This window comes from Callospermophilus lateralis, chromosome 6, assembly GCF_048772815.1.
Source record: "Callospermophilus lateralis isolate mCalLat2 chromosome 6, mCalLat2.hap1, whole genome shotgun sequence".
Lineage (NCBI taxonomy): Eukaryota > Metazoa > Chordata > Mammalia > Rodentia > Sciuridae > Callospermophilus > Callospermophilus lateralis.
This window is the reverse complement of record NC_135310.1, coordinates 100,196,247-100,220,490: the sequence shown is the minus strand read 5'-3', so window position 1 is coordinate 100,220,490 and position 24,244 is coordinate 100,196,247. Positions and strand designations below refer to the sequence as shown.

Sequence of the window (24,244 nt, the reverse complement as noted above, 5' to 3'; positions counted from 1 at the left end):
ATTAAAAAATTATGTTCTCCAGAGTTTATGTTAAAAGTTTATTTCACAGGCAGTTTTGGCTTAAAAGTAATAGAATTTGTATTTACTCAATGATTAATATTTTTGAATGGCAACTTTTAAAATTCTGTGAATCTCACCAAATATCAGTTTTTCAGAATATCTAATTTCATTGTATATTTAAAAGATCTAGATTAAAATAGGTAAAATAATAATGTTACCTGGGATTGAAAGAATATTATAGCATAAATGAAAAGGAAGTTGAATTCAGACTAAGAAAATTCAATCAAGATATTTTTAATATTTAGCTGGTTTCCTGAATTACATCATCCCATATTTTTCCCCTGCAGAGAAAAATCTAAATGTTGCTACCAGAATACAAATAGTAGGTCCTTTATTTAACAAGTAAAAAAGGTAAACTACAACCAGTAAGCCAGCCACATATACCCAATGAGTGAGCAATGTACCTAGAACGAGTTCCTAAGAACTCTTTTATTATTCATCTTATTACCCAAAATGACAAATGTCAAAGAATAATTAAAAGATACATTTTATTTAGGTTTAAGACTTAAATATTCTAATAGAGCAGAAATTTCTCAACCTTAGTGATATGTGTTGTGGAGAACAGTACCCTGTCCCTTGCAGAAGGTTTTACTAACGTCCTTACCCACATAACTTATCTCAGTACACTCACACGTATGCCAGCAGCATGCATACAGCTCCAACCCCAACCTCACTAATTGTAACAATCAAAAATACCTCCAGACATAGCTAAATGTTTCCTTGGGGACCAAGATGCCCCAGTTGAGAAACACTGAGATAGAAGATAATTTCTGCACAAAGAGGCATGCAAGCTATGTTTGCATATTGTTCTTATATGCTTTAGAGACAACATCATTTAACATCTGAGTTCTCTGCTGTGGTATACTGCTCTCAAGAGCCCAGGAAATATCCCTGAGTAGAAAATGTCAGTTAAAAAAGAAAAAGAGAGAGATAATGTCAGTGTAGGGCTAGGGTTGTGGCTCAGCAGTAGAGCACTCGCCTAGCACTTGTGAGGCCCTGGGTTTGATCCTCAGCACCACATAAACATAAATAAATACAATAAAGGTATTTAGAAAAAAAGAAAAGAAAATGTCAGTGTATATTCCAAAGAATGCCCACAGAAGAATCCCAAATCTTAAATAATCAGGAGGAAGGAGATGATGTAAAAATGAAGCTGACTGTGAACTGGAAATGATGACAGCTTAACTAAATATATCCAAGTAGTGAAGGTGGCTAATGACATCGAACAGGCTAGCTTAAATATTTTTGCAATGGAGTACAGAAATGTATATTCAGAGCAAAGCATTAGGAAAATGTTGACTTACATATAGCACATTTTCTTTGATTTTTATATAGATGTATATATTTTTTTTGAGAAAAATCTGATTCAAGTAAAGCACTAAATATAGAGCCAGACACATAGTGAATATCTCTTAAATGCATTAAGTGCTACTACCATTCTTATTAGTGGTAATACTGGCATGGATAATTTTATTTGTACAATATTATTTAATTAATTATTCATTAAAGCATTTTAATATTTATGAACATTTCCTCTATGACATCTCTCTTCTCTGTCTCTTTCTCTGTCTCTCTGTTTGTCTATAGCCAATCTCAAAAGGCTCAACTGAAAGGTAAAACCACTCAGAGGCTTCCCCTAAGGTCCCCACCCTCCCACATAAAGAATTAATTTTTCCTTCATTTGTATTTCCACAACACTTAGTGCATACTTACATCATAGTGCTTAGCACCCTGTATTATAGTTATTAAAGTCTGTGTGAGGCGGGCCCACCACAGCCCCTAGCCCTCAGGCTATAAGCTTTTGAGGTCTTATTTACCCCGCCTTATGTCCTCTATGCTTGCCACATGGTAGACACTTAACAAAAGCATGCCAAACTCAGCAGAATTATCTGGAAAATTCAATCATGTGGAAACCTCATTTCCCAATAATGCCACATATATGAGGTGTGACTGAAGAGCAATGCCTTCTATAAATAATTTGGGGCTGTCAGCCTTATATGAAAGATTAAATAAGTGAAATGATACAAAGTGTGTTAACTTTTTACCAAGAAAAATAGAGATTTGGATAAATATCAGAATACTCTTACACACATTTAAATACATGTAGGCATAAATTGGGGGGTGATAGATGGTAGGAATACTATGTATAATTTTATGAGTTGTGAGGCTTACTAAAGTAAGTAAGTGGGGCAAGACATGACATAATGAATCTGCCAGTTTTTAAATTTGATTACATAGCATTGTCAAAAGTATTCATAGACTATATGGTTAATACATTGAACGATGTTTTGAATATGAAACATCCATAAAGCATCAGTCTAGATTACTGCAAGGATCCCTACCCAGACACATCTAGGAAATTCCTTAGGGAAAGTAAGAATTATATATGTGGAACTATATATGTGTTAAATGCACAGAGCACAAACTGCACTGACCTTTCAAATGTTTTTGAGTTTTATTCAAAATGGCGCCTAACCACTGAGCCACATCCCTAGCCCTTTTGTTATATTTTACTTAAAAACAGGTCTCATGGAATTGGTAAGTGCCTCGATATATTGCCAAGGCTGGCTTTGAACTCAAGATCCTCCTGCCTCAGTCTCCCAGGCCACTGGGATTACAAGCACACACCACCACACTTGGATAATGATAGAATTTTTGAGATGTGACTTTTGCTTTAAAAATAACAAAAGGAAATGTGTGTGTGTGTGTGTGTTTCCTTTATCATCAATAAACTTTTTAACTGGATCTTAAAATCACTTTTTCATATTTAAAGACTTTCTATTTTAACTGTGATCATATGATTTGTAAGCATTTTGACCCTATACTTCCTTTCAGAGATTTAAAGTCAAATTTTCAAATTAGCAGGAAATTTTTATTATCAAATAAATGAAAGAAAAAATTAGTCCTTTATCTTCATTTTTTTTTTCTGGGGGTAAAATGTCTTCTATAACTTAAGAAAAAAATAAGAGCAACTTATTTTTAAATCCTAGTGCTTGAGTGTTTGCTGCTGTCTACCAGGGAGAAGCTGAGAATTCTGCTTTTTGTATGTATTGTAAAAACATAAAAGTAGCAAAAATTGTTCATTATCTTTTCACTCTCTCTCACTCAACTATAATTATGCTCATTTTAAGTTATCAAAATAATCTTCATCATAAAACTTTAGAAAATACAGAAAAGATTAAAGAATTAAAATTTTAAATTCTTCACAAGCCTGCAATGAATATTTGATTCTTCTTTCCAATTTGTTTAAACAAAACTTTATTTTAAATTAGCATAGTACTGTTCATAATTACGTTACTCCTTTTGGACAACTGATGTTATAGCCTAAGCACTTTCCAGTGTTGTTAAATATTTTTAACAACAAAATTATTTTTTGCTATTATCTTTCTAGGAAATAGAGTAAAACATAAGTTCTGTTTTTCTCTTTTCATTTAACTTTGAAATGTTTTAAATTTATGATTACAAATAATAATACAGTGACAGTTTACATGAGTCTTTGTCTACACTTGTATATGTGTCTGATATTTCTATTAGATCAACTTATGAAGAAATCCCCACCTCAGCCCAGCCCATCTTCATATCACTTCAAGTATGTTTTAAAGGACAGGCACAGTGGCACATGCCTGTAATCCCCACAGCTGGGGAGCCGTGGTGGGAGGTTCCCAAGTTCAAAGGCAGATCATCAACTTAGTGAGGCCCTAAGCAACTCAGTGAGATTTTATCTCTAAATAAAATATGAAAAAAGTCTGGGGATGGGGATGTGGCTGAATGTAAAGTGCCCTAAATTCAATCCCTGGTGCCAAAAAAAGTGGGGGATGTTTTAAACAAAAATTTGATCATTTATCTAACACTTGAATTTTCAGCTTCCCTGTTCACAGAGAGCTTTAACAGAATTTCTATTAAATGGGAGGTGTTGATTTCACACATTGTTTTTCTTTGAATGCATCAAAGATCAAGTAATAAAAATAATTATTTATTGAATAAAGGCACCCAGCATAAAAAACTTCCCTTATTTTGCATAAACATAGGTGTTAGCAAACAGTATCTATTGCTATTATAGTAACAACCGACTTTTCCTTTCTTTAACTTTCAATTCTCCAAACCAAAATAGATGCCCCAATTATGTCACCTGAAATATATTGGCTGTTTATTTATTACATATCAACTATAGTCTTTGCATTGGGTTAAACATTTGTCCTTTCCAAACATCTGAAATACTTTTTCTTATACTATAATACTTACCCTTTTGTTTTTATTATTTTCAGATTTGTAACTGAGACTCCAAGAGGTACAGCATTCTCCCATATATGAATCCCCAAATCCTTGCTCATATTGCTATATTATTTTAGATTATTTTCATACTTAAATTTTTATTTTTGATTTTTTAAATTGACAGATAATAATTGTATATTTATACATTACAGTGTGATATTTAAGTATATGTACACATTGTTTAATGATCAACTCAGGATATTTAGTTTTCTATCTTAAATGTTTATCATTTCTTTACAGTGGCAACATTCAAACTTCTCTCTTCAAGCTATTTTGATTTACACAACACAATATCATTAATTATAATCATCCTTCTATATAATACTATACCAGAAATTATGCATCTTCACTAGCTGTATTTTTGCATTAATTAACCAATCTCTCCCCATATCCTCTCACTCCTACCCTCCCCAGTCTCTAGAAACCACTATTCTACTCTTGGCACCTATGAGCTCAGCTTTTAAAATTTTTTCATATAAGTGAAATCACATGACATTTATCTTTCTTTGCCTGGCTCATTTCAATTATTATTATGATCTCCAGGTCTGTTGCAAATGACAGGATTTTATTCTTTCTTTAAATTGCTGGATAAGTATCCCAGTAAGTGGGTGTATATTTTATTTGCCATACTTAGGTTGGTTCCATTTCTTGACTCTTGTAAATAGTGTTGCAATAAATATATGATGAGTGCAGATGTCTTTTCAACATAATGATTTCATAGCCTTAGTACATATACCCAACACAGGGAATGCTAGACCATATGATAGGTCTAGTTTTAATTTTTTGAGTAACCTCCCCAGTTTTCCAAAGAGGCTATAATTTAATTCCCATGAACCATGTATAAGAGTTCCCCTTTCTTCACATCCCCACCAGCATTTGTTATCTGTGTCTACTTGATAAAAGCCATTCTAACTAATTCTAAGTAGTGTAAGGTGACATCTGGTTGTAGTTTTGATTTGTATCTCCATGATATTAAGCATTTTTGCTCTTTTTTTTTCCATAGATATCTTGGCCATTTGGATGTCTTCTTCTGAGAGGATATATTCAGAACTTTTGCACTTTCTAATTTTTCATTCAGATTGTTTTTTTTCTTCTTGTTTTTGACTTATTTGTTTTCTCATATGTTCTTTACATTAACTCCTTGTCAGAGGTATATTTGGAGAATACCTTCTACCATTCTATAATTTGCCTCTTTGTTGATTATTTCCATTGTGCTACAGTAACTTTTTAGTTTGATGTAATCTCGTGTGTTGATTTTTGCTTTTATTTCCTGGGCTTTGAAGTTATATTCAAAAACTTTTTGCCTAGACCAACATCCTAAAGCATTTACCCTAAGTTTTCTTCTAGTCATTTTCTAGGTTTGGGTTTTACATATAAATTGTGATCTTGAAAATTTGCAAAAAAAGAACCCTGAAATATTCTATCCCTTGAACATTTTTCTATAGAAGAAAAAGGGGAGTGCAAAAAGTGAATCCTGTATATACAGGCATAGGATTATATTTTCTTACTATGAAGAATAAAAAACTCCTGGTAATAGGCAAATGCCTATTTCAAAGACAATGGAGGTATTTTGCCAGAGAGTCTCTAACCTAATCAATGATATATAAAATTCAAATATAGGATATACATGAATGTGTCTGAAAGCTTTAGAGTTTGAAAAAGATAACTGGTAAAAGAAAATTTCAAATACATTGGCAAAAGCAAATACTATGAGGGACAATAGATACAATATAACTCTAGAATATGAAAAGCAACAATATTTAACATTAGATGTTGAAAATATTAAATTTTCTAGAATTGAATTAATATTGAATTGTTTGAAGTGAATTTTTAAAAATACTATTCAGGAAATTGGTTAGGAACCTTTGCCAGGCCAGAATACAGAATGGCAATGCAAGAGAATTCCAAGCAAATACATACATGTACTTTAGATTTTATAAATCAACTCAAAAGACACAGGAAAAAATTATTAAAATACTGTACCCAAGAGCAATTTAAACATATATCAAAATAAGTGAAGATTTAGACAAACTATATAATACTAAAAGAAACTACAAATGTAATTTCAGAAACTTTGAGAGTAATATTTTAAAAACCAAGTGTAATTAGAAAATAATGAGGTTCAAGATAGAAAATGTTCCATTTTTAAGAGTATTACAATTTCCCAAACTAGCACATTCAATAAACTAGACATCAATAACCATAAATATTCAAAATGTATTACTAATAAAATCATCTCTAGCTCATTCAGAAATAAATCCAAAACTTATTAGCACTAGACTCTTCTATTCTTTATTTGTTTTTATCATTTTATCCTGTATTAAATTATATGAATCATATTCTTACAAAATAGGTGAAATAAAGTTCAAAGAGAGCTTTAAGAAGATGATATTCAAAACAATATCCTGAACACATAGAACACAGACCTGTGCTTACACAGACCTGTATTAGTTAATTTTGTTACTATAATAAAATACCTGAGATAATTAACTTAAAACGTTTGTTTCAGCTCACAATTTTGGAACTTCTAATCCATGACTGATCAGCACCATAGCTTTGGACCTCTGATAAGGTACCACATCACAGTAGGAGTTTTGGCAGAGCCGACTTACTTCATCAGCCAGGAAGCAGGTGTTGAAAAACAAGGCAACAAGATTCTACAATCCCTTTTAAGGGTATGAGCCAAGGATCTAAGGACCTCACTTAAAGTCCTACCCCTTAAAGGTCCACCTCCCACACCACAACAGGACATAAAACAATGTTAGATCTTTTAACTGTGGTCAATGAAAAATACTGTATTTAGATTCAATCAAAATATATATTCCAGAGGATAGAAATGTGGTATACCAATGGCTCCTGTGAAAAGTACTTTCAATAATAATAACTATCTATAATTTAAATGTATAAAAATATGTGACTGACTAAAAATAAACATAATTCAAACATTTTAGAATATGTTGATAAAAGAAATATCTCAACAATGAGTTATAATTATTTCATAATATTAATTCAAACCAAGCAAATCAGTAGTGCTAGAGATAGGTAAAAGTAATTTAAGATATTTTCTCATCTTCTTCTTCTTTTTGATTTTGGTACTTGGGGTTGAACCCAGGGGTGCTCTACTACTATATCCCCACTGCTTTTGAATTTTTTTTTAATCTTGCTAAAAGTTGCAATACTCCTGGCCCAGCTTCCTGAGTAGCTGGGATTACAGGTATCCACCATCATACCCAACATCATTAACCATTCTTTAAGGAGTGTACAGTCCAGATGTAGAATCCAAGAAATAGAATTAGAAATAAAATAATTTGTTAATTATGGAAATACTATTATTAAGTAATATTTTGAGTATTGCTTTCAATTCATTCCACTTTATTTCAAAAAACACTATAATTATTTAATATAAAGAATGTATTACAATATTCACTATGAAAGCCGGGCTCTATCTACTAGAAAACAGTATTAGTGTCCTCATTTTATAAATACAACCACTGAACTGAGATTTAAAAAAAAATAAAAGAACATTACTTACCCACAGACAAATAGCTAGTTAGTGATAAAGTTGAGATAGGAATACAGGCCTATATGCCTTAAAATTACTGCTGTAAAAATAATGATATGATGCATATAAATTAGTAAATATTAAAATATGTTCTGCTTATCCAGTGTTCCACAGGATATTAATAAGTACTATACACCAGTCAGGTGTAGTGGCACATGCCTGTATTCCTAATGACTCAGGAAGCTATGTCAGGAGGATGGCAATTTTGAGGCCAGTCTTGGCAACACAGCAAGACCCTGTCTCAAAATGAAAAATAAAAATAGCTGGGGATGTGTCTCAGTGGTAGAGTGCCCCTGGGTTCAATACCCAGCACCACACACCAGGAGTACACTACATGCCAAAGTTTGCAGTCAAATAAAATTTATAGGTATTTATCATTACCACAAAGCCTTTCTAAGACCTTAATGTTCTGATTTGCATTATGAGTCTTCTAAAAAAATGGTTTACAGGTAGGCTTTTCAAATGTATTGTGACCTTAGAAGCTTTTTATCTTCTTTGAATATTATGGGGAACTAATATTCCAATGGAAGACTTGCTGGGAAACTGGCACACTGGAAAACCAAGAAAAAAATCTAAACATCAGGAATTAGAAATAGCAAGTCAGAAGTGTGCTTTAGAGGGGACAGGAAAACTATTTAACATATTTGTCTCATCAAAGAAAGACACAATATTTCACTGAAAGAAAGATCTAGATCTGACGCATAGACACTACTAGAAGACAGATATAGGATTTCAATTGGAGTTTCAATTGGTGTGTATGCAACACACACATTTGTATAGGTAACATACATATGCAACAAAAATAACATTATTTGTAAAAGGTGCTATTCAAGTGATTTCTGTATCAGGTTAAAGGTCAGAGAACAACTCTAACATCCCTTTTCAGCTCTTATGTTTGAGGGTTCATTTGTAGTAATTGTCAGTGAAGTTTTCATATACTTCGTTTAGTACAGTTCTTAATTAAGCATCTTTAGACAGAATACATAAAGGTTAACTGTTAGGACCTGTTGCTAAAGAATCATTTTACCTCAAAATACACATGAGAAGGCACATACGATTTACACTTGTATCAGAGAAAAGTAAAGCAGCTCTCCCCTGACTTACGGAACACCAAATGATTTAAATCATCCTATTTAAAAATTTCATATGTGCAGAATAAAATGGCAGTTTCCTAGGTGAAGGACAAATTTACAGCATGAAAAGATCTGGAAAGCCCAGGGGGAATCCATTTAGTACATGGATTGGTGTCAAGAATAGAAAGGAAAGTTTTAGATCAATTACTCTTACTTTTCAATATTTCTATACCTAGTTCTAAGTGTCATTACCTCCAAAGAAAACAAGGTTTGACAGATCACATAGGTTATCAACAACTTTTAACAAGGATTTAACATTTGTTTGCAGAAAAAACAATTTAGATATAAAGTTATTACCTATTTGTGTATTCCTTGATGATCTGATATATACTGATCTTAATTGTTTCATTTTCAAATCGAATGTTGCTCTTATCCTTGTATATTCTGAATTCAGCTGCTGTCACTGCTTCTCCATGAGGAATTTGAGTAAGATCGAACCGAAATTCTTTGTAATGCCTTCGTTGGTGAGAAAAATCCTTGTCTCTTTCAACTGAACCAAAAAAAAGAAAGAAAGAAAACAGAGAAAAAATTAGCCCTTTATAAAATATGGAAATTCTCTACCTTTGAAAATGAAAACAAACAAGCAGGATAGTATAAAACTGAGAAAACACTAAAACCACAGACTCGTATGTGTTTCCAGTTAAAGGAAATTCCACAAACCAATAGCCTTTAGTTCAAAAGCAATGTAACCTCTGTGGTTTTATACAAATTCCAGAATCCTAAAGGAAAGGCTGTCCAAAACGTTTTTGAAAACGAAGGTGGTAAAGTGATTACCAGTATGTTTCAAGTACCAGAACACAGAAGGTTTCATTCAGGAATTAGGAGGATGTCATAGAAACCTCCAGAATTCCAGGTAAGTCAGTGTTGAATTTAGCACAGTGGGGAAAATGGGAAGGAGAGCTAAGGAACTGGAGGCACAAAGAACTGTATTGGTGGCATTTTAAAGATCAAGTAAATACAACAGATTATTCTTTACAGAAATACTATATTTTCATTTAAATTTAATTTATTTTCAACTGATACAAAAAACTATAGATATTAATGAGGTACCATGTGATGTTTTATACATGTATACATTATGTAATTGGTTTATACCAAGTTAAACATATTTCCTCAGATATTTTCTTATGATGAAAACATTGAAAGTCCTTTCTTGTAGGACATCTTTGTCATCTAGAGCCATCCTCTGTGCACAAGCCCAGCTCTTTATTCCTGCCCAGCTATAACTTTATAGCCAGGAGAAAGATTATTTCTAGAATGTTTCCCCCAGAAGTTTCTCTCCTTCAGCAAATGGAATCTTCTTCTTATTCTTTCTCCTTCCTCCCTTCTCCTTCTTTCCTCCTCCCTCTCCTACCTCCTCCCCATGCCCCTTCCTCCTCCTCCTCCTCCTTCTTCTTCTGACAAATTTTATAAATTCTTTATCCTGGTGCAGCATAAAGTCTTCCAAAGACTTCTGTCTCTTCTTCCTCAGAATTAAGAGGGGAAACTAGAATTTAGCAACCTTCCTACCAAATAATGTCAAATAAATATTTTTCTTGAGAATTTAAAGAAATAATAAAGGATTTAGGGCAAGAAGTCTTAGGTTTATTGAGTCATTTGGTTAGAGAGTGTATTGCCTGATATAGTATACATTTAGTGCACACCAGAAAATTTCTTAATGAGCTACCCATACAAAGGATTCATTCATGAAATAGACTACCATTTGATGGAGCTAAGCTTCACAGTATTGGTAGATTTCTAAAAATCTCAGGTATCTCAGATACTATAGGGCAGTGTTACAAAAAGTCCATTCAAGGTATTGTATAATTATAGCCTATAGCAATTAAAATTTTTTTCCAAAGATGTATTTTATAGCTAAAATTGTGGTACAAATGGTACTAATGGATTCAAAGCTTCAAAAAATTTGATTAAGATAAAGATATCTTTAGAAGATCAACTGAAATTATATCAACATGGTCATAAATACATGAGACTTGGGAGTTTAAGAGGAAGAATTAGCTAAGGGATAGAGAAGATCGTGACATTCTGGGAACATCCAGGAAACTGTGTTCGAGGGATTGCTCAGTGACTAAAGGAAGCTCACAAAGTCCTTGCCTTTATTCTCCACAAAGCCTCTGGTTTATTTTCTCTAGAAAAGTAGGATGTGGTCAGGACAACAGAAGCTCATTTCCACCTGCACCTCAGATACCTAAGCTACACACAGAAGTCAGTCACATCTGGAGGCATGTCTGTCCTGCGGTGCTCAGCAGAGGTGCTGAAAATAATATTATTATCTTATTCCTAGAGAGGTCCATTTCCAGAGGGATCATTAATCAATTTTTCCCTAAATAAGGATGAAAACTCCATTTTAAAAATTTATTCATTCTAGTTACATACAGCACCAGGACATACTCTGACATTATCACAAAAGTATTAAACACAACCTGCTCTGTCTGATTCAGTTCCCATCACTCCCTCCAACCTGCTTTCCTCCCTTGGCTCCACAGAGCCCTCTTCAATCCATTTATGGTTTACTTCCTTCCTTTCTTTTTTAAATTAGCGTCCTGTATGTATACATGATGCTGGGACCCACCTTGCCACATTCTTGCATGCATATCTGAAAGTTCTGTCAGATTCATTCCCCTGTTTCTCCCTTTTCCTATTGTCCATTTTTTCCTTACTCTTCAATCCCCTTCATCTACTCTACTGATCTCTCCCCTGTTTTGATGAAATTCTCTCTCCCTTTCTTTCTCTCTTTAATTTCTTTGTTTGTTTTAGGTTATTTTAAATTTTTTTGTTTCCATAATTTACATTTTTTTCTTTCTAAATTTCTGCTAGCAATAGTGCAGACTTTTATGAGCACTTCATCTTCCTTTTCTCCATTTTCCTGCCTAAGACACAGGAAAGGGAAATTTTAAGTGTAAAAAATACCTACTAATTGGATATCTAATATATCAATGTGCATGTATTAATATTAAAACTAGCCACAAATTTTGTCTTCACAGAACTAAATTTAACTCACTCCCTTCTTATTTTGTGATCCTAAAGTTAAGCAGATGACATTATGTCACAGTAGTTAAGTAGCAGTTATGTTCCAGATATTATTCAAAGCATTTTATCATTTTATTACTATTAATATTGTACTGCATAACAGCCTTCAAGATAGGTCCAATTATTATGCTCATTTTGAAAATAAAACAAAAACTAAGGAATATTAGGGAATAAATGCCTCACAGACAGATTTGAACCTGAGAATTTGGCCTATGACTCTTAAATGCCAGGATGTGCTGTTTCTATTTGTATGTTACTTTGTCCCATTTTTTAAAAATACAGATTTAAAGCCATGACTTTCCAAGTCTAATATTCAAAAAAATTCTAAAAAATCAAATTTGGCTCTAATCTCATTTGAAAGATGAACTGAAAGTTAAGATATACAAAGTGATTTACAGTTTCTGTCTATCCTAGTTTATTTAAATCTCTATCACTTTCTTGTAGAAATGTTCATGTGTTTGCCTAGTTGCTCTGCCCCTGAACCCACTTACAGAGTTTCATATACCATGATATATGCACCAACCAAGCATTATTGTATTTTCTGCATTGAGAAAGACAGTATTCAAAATTCTAAGTGATAATAACAATTATCCAATTTTCTCATTAATGATAAATTCTATATTTGAAATTTAAACCAAAAAACTAACAGTCCTAGAAATAAGAGCTGGGACATTAATTTCTCAGGATCTCATCTAAAGTGTGCACCTGCATAATGCAGATGAGTATTGAATTCATGTTATTTAAAGTCATCTACTGTTCTGGATCCCATGTGAGATGTGAGTGTAATAAAGTGGAAAGCTAGAATTTCAGCTGTTATTATAAAATTTCAGTTTTCTAATCCAGGCTATTTAACCTAAACCCTTAAGGGGACAAATTTTCAAAGAGTTTAATAAAATGTTGTATTAAATATACCACACAGAATAAAGTGGCATTGCAGATTTGTCTAGTGATTCAGATTCCTAGATCCTATTGCTTTGAATCATAATTGCAACAATAAATTCCATGGGACATGTTGGAGTGAGTAATGGAATAAGACTTGTATTTATATAGCCTTGCACTCCTAATGATGCCCACAAATATTCAACAGGGTAATCTCAGTTACCTCAAATAGTAATGCTAGGGAGGTGGCAAATATTAATATCCTTGACTTAAAAATAAGAAATTGGGTGGTGACAGCTAGGCAATAACAGATGTCTGTCTCCTAAAGCTCATTATAAATCCTTGTTAATGCCCATACCACCTAAGTAGTGACAGCCTACTCTTCTGCACTTAAAGACAAGTTCACTGTTAGTATATTTAAACAGTGTCATTCAGAAGTACACAAGGAAGTAAAAAGGAGGCTAGAGAACAAGGGGTTCACCAATGTGTAATTAGCACCTAACAAATACAATACCTGATCCAGAAAAGGAGGTGGACAGTAGTGAGTTAAATGAATGAATAAATGGTCCAAACACCAGCCCTCTCTTTCCAGTGTGATCTTGATGAATTCCCCCATAGTAGGCATAGTAACTTCTTTAAGTATTGTTTGTATGACACATGTCTCATTTAACTCTCACAGCCCTACTTATGTTCATCAGATTTATGACTTGCCTAAGAGCCCAAAATTCATAATTGAAAGATTAAAGATTTCATCCCAGCATCAAGATTTTCAATTCCCCTCATCAATATAATTCTAAGTGTTTTTCTGGCTATAGTTTTGTCGATTGTTTTATTAATCTGATTGTTTTTTGGGAAAGTAGATATTTTTTAAGTGATTTTGTTCTCCTCTCTCCAAATAATGCTGGCCCCTAAGATATTTCTACAATAGGGATTATCACTCTTTATGGACTCTGTTCATTCTTCTTCAACACACTGCCTTCCAACTTTATCTTGACAAGTAAATGTTATCTATTCTGAGGCTCCATAAAAGCCTGAGTCCTTCTTGGTGCTAGAAAAGGCTTTTACTAACTGATCAAAAACAAATAAAACAAAAACAACCAACCAACAAAAGCAGGAGGGCTAACTCATTCAGATCCAGACTTACCCAAGGGGATGGACATAGTGTGGAGACTTACTGAGATCTACTACTTCTTTAGCAGAAACTATTCCTTTATCCAGACCATTGATATTATTTCTCTCATGTGAACAAGAAATATATTTTAGGAACAAGTATAGCTAGATTTAAAACACACACTGTATCAATCAATTCAACCATCATCCCTGTATATAAAAGAATGTGTACCTCTCTAAATTTTCATATCATATATATAGCTTAAAATGGTACAGTTTATTTTCTTATATGAGGTCTAGATAATCCCACATTTCAGCAACTGATGGTTGCAAACACTACTTTCTTATATATTTGTATATACATGTTTATATATGTAAATATGTATGTATATACACATATATTGAGCTGTGTTATTACAAACTCATAGAAAACAATCCATCAAAAGATCAGCAAAATTTAAACATTTTACCACCCAAATTATCATCGTCATCATCGTCATCATCATCATCATCATGGTGGTAAATACACTTCCTTTTTCTTCTAAGATTTTATGCATACCCCAAACTTCTATCTCTGTGAAACCACAGCTATCTAGAGCAACCGAAAACTGAATTACTCTGGCAGAAAAGGAGAAATAACTTATTTCTATGCTTTGATGTTAAAAAGGCAGAATATTAAAGAAAGCAAGGAGTAAAATTTTGAATCAAAAGATTCCAATTCAGCCAGGCATGGTGCCTTATGTCTGTATTCCCAGCTACTCAGTAGGCTGAGATAGGAGGATGGCAAGTTCAAAGCCAGCCCAGGCAACTTAAAAAGAATCTGTATCAAAATATTTTTTTTTAAAAAAAAAGTCTGGTTTGATGGTAGAGCATTTGTCTAGCATGCAGAAGTTCCTTGGTTCAATCCCCAGTAGTACCAGAAAAAAAAAAAAAATTCACATTCCATGATTAATGGGCTGATAGTAAAAGGAAACAGGATTGTCTTTCTGTAAGCACCAAACTACATCATAAATGCTCTAAATTGCCAAAGTCCTACAAAGATTAAACTTCTAAGACACACACTGAAACCTTTTATTATTGAGATATAACAGAATTTAAGGACTGTTTTTCTCCAAACAGATACCTCTCTGAATGACTTTGTAACTAATAGAAATTAAATAGAAATGTCCCGTGCTAAATAGTTTCCTGTCTACAGTATCTGAAGACTAGAATTAATTAAAAGAAGATTACAATTTTATCTACTTAGTGATTTATGTGCAGCTTTAAGAAGATGCATTCATGGGCAATCAGTCTTAATCTCCCACACAAGAGCTGTAACATAGGATCAGTAGCTGCAGGCAAAGATAGCATTCTCCCAGGAGCCTAGCCAGCTGTTGAAAGAATACAGATTGTTGGTTGCTGCTGAGTGCAAAAAATCATTAAGAGATTACTCATAGAATTATTACTTATCTGTGTCTCATTTTAAAAGAAAAAGGAAAAACAAAACAAAACAAAAAAAAAGGTAAAGCTATCATGTGACTACCAAAATGTATCATTTTGCAAGATATCTTTCACTGACTAGTCCACGGAGAAACATAAAGTTGGCCCTATAAAGACCTATTTATTGGTCAGTGAATGCATATGTACATGTTTTGTACGAATGGATAACCATTCCAGAGAGTGTGGTAAACTGCAGATTCCAGAAGTCCTGAGAGCCTTTTAACAACAGTAATGTGTGACCTGAACAAAAACAAAGTGACCCCTGAAAGTTTGGTTTCAAAGAACAATTTCAATTGGTATTCAAATTTTCAGTAGTTGAAATATTTTTACTCACACATGCTCCATTAATTCAATTTTATAAAGGAAAATATCAAAACAAAAGATGACATACTTAAATAATTTAAATACTCTGATATATAATAATAATAATAATAATAATAATATCATCCAAAGCCAGTTTGCCAATCTCACAAAACCAAAGGCCAAATGTTTTCTCTAATATGTGGATGCTATTTTACAATAAGGCAGGGGACACTAGGGAAGAATAGTGTTACCTTAGATTAATTAGGTAGAGGGAAATGATGGGAGGAAAGGGGATGGGATGTGGGCATAGGAAAGATAGTAGAATGAAACAGACATTATTACTGTATGTATATATGTGACTGCATTAACGATATGATTTAGCAACATGTACACTCAGAAAAATGAGAAATTATATCCCATCTATATATGATATACCAAAGTGCACAAATGCATTCTACTGTCATATAAAACTAATTAAAACAAATTAAAATTTTTTAAATAAATAAAATAAAATGCATATATTTTGAAATTTGATGAGACTCTGACCTCATCAATAGATTGATCTACTGAGGAACTCATATCCAAGTGGAATTATAGGGAGATGGTAGAAACTATAGGAGATGGAGCCTAGATGTTTATGTTATTTTGCTTTTAAAAAATATAAACAATTTTGAACAACCAATAAAAATAAAATAAAATAAAAAATATAAACAAGTTAAGAGCACAAAGAATTAAGTCTTACTAAGTAAATCTTTGGAATTGGAATGAAAATGGCCCATAATTATTCCTGCCTTCCTGAACCAGCACTGAGCCCTCCTTGGTGATTATTTAGGATACTATAATAATAATAGCTAAACATATCAAGAACTGGCTTAAAAATTAATACATTCAACATTTAAACTGATCATAAACGAAATTATATCAATCTATGATTGATATAATAAAATTAATATATTCCAAATGTTCTTTTCTTCTCCTTCATTTGGTCTAACAAGATACAATCCCCATTATTTCTCCCAAAATGCAAAGGAAAAAAAACACAATAATTTCTTCAAAATCACAGTTAACTACAAAGCTAAGAATAGCCTAAAGATTTTGTTTATACCATAGTTTCAACTAGTAATGTTTGCTGTTTGTGCCTCAAGACAAAAGTTTTTTCTCTCCCATCCCAAGATCAATATTTCTACTTGACCCCAGTCTCCCACACCCATTTTTCTGCTTTCTCTTCTTTCGTATTTAGCTACTCTCTCCTCCTATGTCAATGCCCTGAAGAAAATAGAGCACTGGGAATATCCCTAAGGTGAATAAAGCTGTGTTTCTTTACTTGTTTCAATATATGTTGTTATAGTTTGAATGTAAAGTATCCACCAAAGGTTCATATGTTGGAGACTTTGTTTCCAAATGCATCAACATTCAAGGTAGACATTTGGGGGAGCGAATGGATCATGAAGACTCTGACCTCATCAATAGATGATCCACTGAGGAATTCATATTCAAGTGGCACTATAGGAAGATGGTAGAAACTGTAGGAGATGGAACCAAGATGAAAGGACTAAACTCTTAGGGGTGTGTCTATGGGGACTATATCTTGTCCCTGACCTCCTCCTCTCCTGCTCTCTCTGGTTCCCTGCTGTCATGAGCTGAGGACCTTTTCTCCACCATGCCCTTCCACCATAATTCTACCTCACTTCAGGCCCAAGGCAATGGAGCCAGCTGATAATAGACTGAAACTTCTGAAACCATCAGACAAAATAAATCTTTCCTCCTTCTAAGTTGTTTATATCAGGTACTTTGTCACTGCAATGGAAATTTGACTAACACATGTCATGGGACTGTTACCACAGGGAATCTCAGTGCAAAGGTGTTAGAAAGGGTTCATTTGGGATTATCTTAAGGGAGTGGTAGAGGGCTATAAGAGGCAGAGTTTTGCTGAGGACTGTATGCTCTGAGGAAGAAGAGGTAATTTTATCATTTGGTATCAAATGTGAGAATAAGGGAGGAAAGATAAAGCTTTAATTGGTAAAGAAGCAGCAGTCAGTAATATTATTCAGGAAAGAGAGGGATCATTATTGAAATTTGAAAAATGTTCTTGTTTTTAAGAACATTGGTCTGATATGATTATGAAGTGATATTTTTGTATTCCTCCCTCATAGTAGCAAAATTCTTGTCCAATTAGGTTGTTCTGTGACATTGATCTCATTTAATAGGCTAACTGAGGTGCCATCCCCACTAGTAACGACAAGACATAGGGAATAAGTCCAGGCATTTTGTGGTGTCAGATTCTACCTTCCTTATGCATTTCTGATGCACTCACTTTGATTTTCCTAAAAGCAGTTTTGTTACTACATTTACCCAACCCTGAAATAATTATTAGATGCATGTTCTGAGATGACCTCTAATAGTTAAGAAAATGCAAAAAGAAAAGACTTAAGAGCTCAAGATGGAAATGATGAAAGAGCCTTCTTCACAGTGTTGTTGTAAAGATTAAATGGTATTTCTCATATGAGGTGAGAGGAAAGACAGAAATTGAGGTGAAGAGGGGGAGAGGGAGAGGGAGAAAGAGAAAGGGAGGAAGGAAGCAAAGGGGGGGAGGCAGAGAGAGAATTATACCACAGTACCTAGAAAATAGCAAGTTCTCAAAAAGAAACTGCTGTCATGATAGCTACTTCTGTCACTTTCAACTTGCATTGTAATTATTCAGTCACTTTTTATTTACTATGTGAGTAGTATACTTCCAAGAAGTATCCATATTTTCTGTTTTGCACTTTATCTTTCTGTTTCTCCTCCTACCCAAATAGTAAATGATCAATATAACTTTAATTATGTAGGATTGCTAACTGACATAAAAACCAAAGAACTTGCTAGGCACAGTAGCACATGCCAATAATCCTAACTACTTGGGGGGCTGAGGCAGGGAAATTCCAAGTATGCGAGGAGCCTGGGAAACTTGGTGATACTCTGTCTCAAAAATAAAAATTTAAAAGGGCTGGGCAGTTACCTCAGTGGAAGAACACTTGCCTAGCATGTGTGGGGTACTGGATTCAATCCTCAGCACAAAATAAAAATAAAAACCTATGTTTATCTGTAACACAGGTTAGATTAATGGTAAAGTCGATTTTAAAAAAATTTTGTTATTGTAGAGGTTTTTTTTTAGTCTATAGGCTAGATATATTACAAAACTGGATAGATAGAAAATAATTAAATTTATTTGATATCTTGTTTAGATATTTTCATCTACAAGATATAGACCCTATAGTAACACATATTTTTATGTTTGTGTATTTACCAGAAATATCAGTAAAAAAAAATTTGCTAGTTCTGACACACTCCTTTCTACAGGAGACTTAAATTCACTAGCTATTTTTAAACACGTGCTGATATGTAGAATTATTTTGCTATTGGTTTATTCTGAGCATTTCATAAAGGAAAGTATTATTTGGAATTAAAAACAAATATTCATCTCTTGTGGGTTAAATATTAGTATTATATGTCAAAACTAGTTCAGAATAAATACAGATGATGGTATTTGATTAATTCATATTGTATAATAAAAAAAAATGATCCTTAAAGATTAATGAATACATTTACAATGTAAGTAATAGATTTCAATCACACTGTGGACAAATAGTTGAAAATTTTTCACATTTACCTGTAAAGAGTCAACACAAAGGCACAACTCTCCCATAATGACCTTTTGGTAAATATTTAGCTCTCATGTTTTCTTTAGTGGAAAAACCTGTTCCTTTTATAGATTGCCTGGCAGCTAGAGGTCAACCATTCTTATCTATCCAGATTTCACTTAATGACCTTGTGAATTCTTCTGCTCCATCAGTAAAAAAAAACAGTCCATTTTTTTAACCACTTCAAGGTGATAGAGGTTACAGTAAGTCCTTGCTCAGAGAAGAACTTTCCTTTACATCTGGAAATCAATAAAATGATAGTTTCTCTACAGTGAGTATTTGTGGTTATCTGACAACAAGAGGTCAAAGGTTTTGTGAGTTTTCTTCTGAAACTGCTCAGTGCCTTCTCTAATGACTGATAATTGAAAACAGACTGGGACTATCAAATGTGGTGGGTGACAGATAAGCAGCAGATTAATGCCAATACTTGGTTACAAGACACTAAAAGGTCAGGAGTCACAGGATTAGCTATTGTGCTACTGTGAAAAGACAGACATCAAATGTCTATTACCCTCTAATAGCTCTTTCCCTGCCCTGAAATCCATTTTCACGTCTTTTGGTCACAATTGAGAGATAATCTAGATGTCATTTTACATATGCCATCAAAATGAAGCTTATCAATAGTTAGGGTTTTTATTAACAAAGTTTTTATGGCACAATTTTAGTGTATTCAATGTTTATTTTGTAGAACTTTAAGAACATTTTATTCAGAAAAAAATGATTATGCTCAATGAAAACAATCATTGAAAAATTTTTAAAGTTGATGTTAAATTGGTTCAGGACTTCTCTATGGGGGATAAAGGAAGTGGGTTTAAGACAGAGTTTGCATAGTTTAAAGGATCTGAGATATTGTAGCTGAACAAATAAATAAATGTCTTTCTCAAATTAACTGCTTTAAAGTTTAAATTGGTTTGATAACTTTTATAGGGTTCACTCAAGTTCAATTTGTGATTCAATCTGTCATTTTGAAACAAAAACAAATGTAAATTTATTTTTGCCAAATGGGTTGTATCTGTGAAGTTTGGAATGTTGAAAGAAACTACAGAGAAATATGATTAGACTTATTGACATATAAAGTTTATATAGAAAGAATCTGACATAACTTTCCTATGTACATATATGACTAGACCACAATGAATCCCACCACCATGTACATCCACAGACTGGGGCCCTGATTAGAATAAGATACAGTCCAATCATGTATAATTTTATCAAAATGGACTCTACTGTCATATATAACTAAAGGGAAACCAAAAGAAAAGAAAGAAATTTTATGAAAAACAACTACTTGGTTTCTAAGATAAATAAAACAATAAGAATATATTGCATATACACTCCATATAGTAAGAGCTGATTTGTCCATTCTATTTAAGGGAGCACGGCAAGGGGCCACTGGTGGTCTGTGTTTGTTTCCAAAATGTGATTATTTGTTTTTCTCTCCCACAGTAGATTTTCAGCTTTAAAATATAAGTATTTCTGCTTAGCTCATTACTGTACTCAGTCTCTACTTCAATCCCTGTTACACAGTACCTGTTCAGTACATACATACACATATAATGAATGACTGTAGAAATACATGTCTAGCTTTGGGGGGTGTTTTGTTTGGTTTAGTTTGTTGGCTGTCTCAGGAAGGAGAGTAAATCCAGACCTTCTAATTCCAAATAATTCAAAAGCAAAACCTCTCAAACATCTCTTAAATTTGCCCAGCCCATGTTATAAATCAGTATTAGTCCAAAAATATATTTATATTTTTCCTTTGCTTGAAATAAATTCAAATAAATAACAATATTTTAGACAGAATCCTAAGGTCATGTTTTTATTTTCAGTTTTATACTAGGTGTGTTGGTACTTTAAAAATACATGTTAGCTTAGGCTAGTCATGAACTCTAGGATTCCCTAGTGAATATATTACACTTGGGAGGAGAAAAAATGAAAACAGAAATAATTTTGCTTTTAAGTTATGATAAGTAATAGAGTTCTATTTAAAATAATTTACAGAATGAATGATATGTTGTAGAAGACACTGTGTACTCTGTTTTTAAAAATAATCTAATTCCTATATGCTCACTGGTGTTTCTCACAAAACTAATCAAAAGTTTTACATATAAAAAAATTTTACTTCTCTGTGTGTGGGTGTGTGTGCATGCATAATTACTCCAAATATCTGGTAATATATTCATAATTTTTAAACTTCTAAAATGTTGAAAATGTTTGGTTTCCTTAAAAATATGGTTGTTTGTACTATCCCAAATGAGAATCTTGTCTATATAAATCAACACAGGGATGCAGGACTGGTATAACATTCAAACACCAAAAAATGTAAGCTTCTACACATCCATCATAAACCCCATACCTACTGCAATTTCCAGAACTTCCAGAGGCAGGAGAGTAGGGTTGGGTGAATGTGTCTATTTCTGGGTTTGCATAGTCTTTGTCCTCAGCATCACAGTATTAGGCTCCTCCTGTCTTTGCCTGCCTTGTCTTTCTTGCTTCCTCTTTCCAACTTCCACCCACCTTCCTTTCTTTGATTTCATTCATCCTGTCTTGTTGCCTATCTTTCTCTCATTCCTGGTACAGCAACTATTTAAGTCGAACAAAATAGGCAGAAAGAGTAAGGATAATTTAAACAGCTCGTCTGTAATATACTCAAGGTAATCCCAAAGTTATGCATATGTGTGCCTAAATGTCTCTGTATACACATGTTAAAATGTCAGAAGAAATTCTCTTCATGATGAACCATGTATTCATGGTTACCTCTAGGAAACAGATTCTAAGAGCTAGAAATAGGGTCTTCTGTTTTTAACCAGATGCACTCTGATTGTTTGAATTCTTAATATAATTTTATATTAATTATTCTGGTAAAAATTTTAAAAATTGGCTTTTAATGGCATCAAAAATATGGTTGTTTTGTGAGGTAGGTTGTTTGTTTATTTTTTGCTTGGATGTTACAATGGCTTTTATATGATTGAAGTTTTTCTAATATCATCCTCCAAAGTGAAAGCTCGTTTGATCAGTTTTTATGTTTACAGCTGGAAACTTGAATATATTGTACATGAGTTGTTTAACAAGTTTTAGTTATACATTATTAAAATATGAGTTATATGAATCAATATGTTGCATTAAGAGATGTTTTCTGTGACTGGAGACCTACTTCAGAACATGTGAAGATTTAATAAAGATATAAGTGCCAGAATCAATAAACAAATCACACAGTCTTCCTACATTTATAATAATCCATTGAATAAGACCACATTGTAATTAGACTTATGGGATCCTTAGTGGTCTCAGGTCACAGTTTTTTCATATGAACAGTCTCAGATTTTGGTTGATCTGGTTTCACACTCCTGAGCCTTTCCTTTGTGTTGGGATTTAAGGTCAACCACAAAACTCAGAACAAAATTCAGCTGTGACTCTATGAGCAGTATCTGGTTTGGAGTCAGAATTTGTAAACCCTCTAAGTTTTCATTAGATGCACACCTGGAAGGAACAATAAGTCTTTTGAGATCCATGTCAAACCATCTCATTTTGGATTCAAATTTAATAATTTCCTGAATCTCCTATCCAATTTTACTAGTTATTAGAAAGCTCTTTTCTCGTGCTTTCATTGTTGAAAGTTTGACTTGATTTTAATGATAATAACCCATAATAAGTAATAACATAATAATCCATCCAATCGACCCATATGTACTGTTACATAAAGGCCTGAATTCAGCAATAGAAAAAAAAGCTGGATGCCAACCTGATTTAAAGCATATTCCTCAAAATGGACAGACATTGATAAAACCTAGTACCTTCAAAACCAACTGTGAAGAACAGATAGAAGTGTGAAGTTAAAATAAGTATCCTTGAGCATTAAATGTTTACAAATCAGGTAAATTCTCAGATTCCCTCCACATTCTGAGTTTCTGAGTAACTAACTGTGAGCAGAATTTTCGAAGTTTTCTAGAGAGGGAATGACAGAGAATCCTTGATTGGCATCACTAGGCATAGATAAGAGTGTGACAGTACAGTATACAACAACAGAAGAACATCAAATACATGTATATGTGATGCTGAGTTCCCAAGTTTCTTTTCCTCACTCATTGACAGCCAGCTTTTTGTCTTTTAGATAAGAGAATGAGAGACCTCTCCTTGAAATCTGAGCTTACTGCAGAAAAGATTATCTCCATAGAAGGTAAAAGTAAAAGTAAAATATCTTAAGAGAGCAAATGGCACTGACAAGTTTCACTCATATATGAAGAGCCTCTAATCAACATTTTAATATCTGGCTATTAAATAAGAGCAGACAACTAAAGATTAATAGATATCTATTAGATTGGTAGTATCTGGTTTTGAGTCTGAATTTATAAACCCTCTAAGAAATTTATAAACTCTCAGAAATTTTTCAACCTTGAAATATAAATTTTAAAATGACCTAACTTTTAAAAAGTGGATTTTTAAGTAACCCACTATAAAACTACCATTATATGTTTTGAGTACTAAAAGAAACTGCTGCATCTATGAAACAAATATAAAATGCTCTATGAAAGTAATACTTGGTGCTAAAACATGTGTTGGAAGTAAAACAGAAATCAACCTCAATGTGAAAGACGGGCTTGAAGAAACTGTCAAAATGAAAAGAAATTAGTCAAAGGAGTGGAAAAGAAGTGAGGATGGTTAAAAGTAAGGAAAAAATAGTCCAGAATTAACCCAAATAATAGTGTTTCTACAACAAGAGGTGAGGAATAACTTTGATT

General features: G+C 33.1%; 1 protein-coding gene across 1 annotated transcript in view; it reads right to left on the bottom strand.

The window, feature by feature from the left end:
* Bmp5 (bone morphogenetic protein 5) overlaps window positions 1–24,244 on the bottom strand; it is a 110,385-nt gene that overhangs the window by 47,593 nt on the left and 38,548 nt on the right. The window contains exon 2 of the mRNA XM_076860068.2: window positions 9,325–9,517. Within this exon, the coding sequence (XP_076716183.2) occupies window positions 9,325–9,517 (193 nt within the window). The remainder of the gene's footprint in view (window positions 1–9,324; window positions 9,518–24,244) is intronic.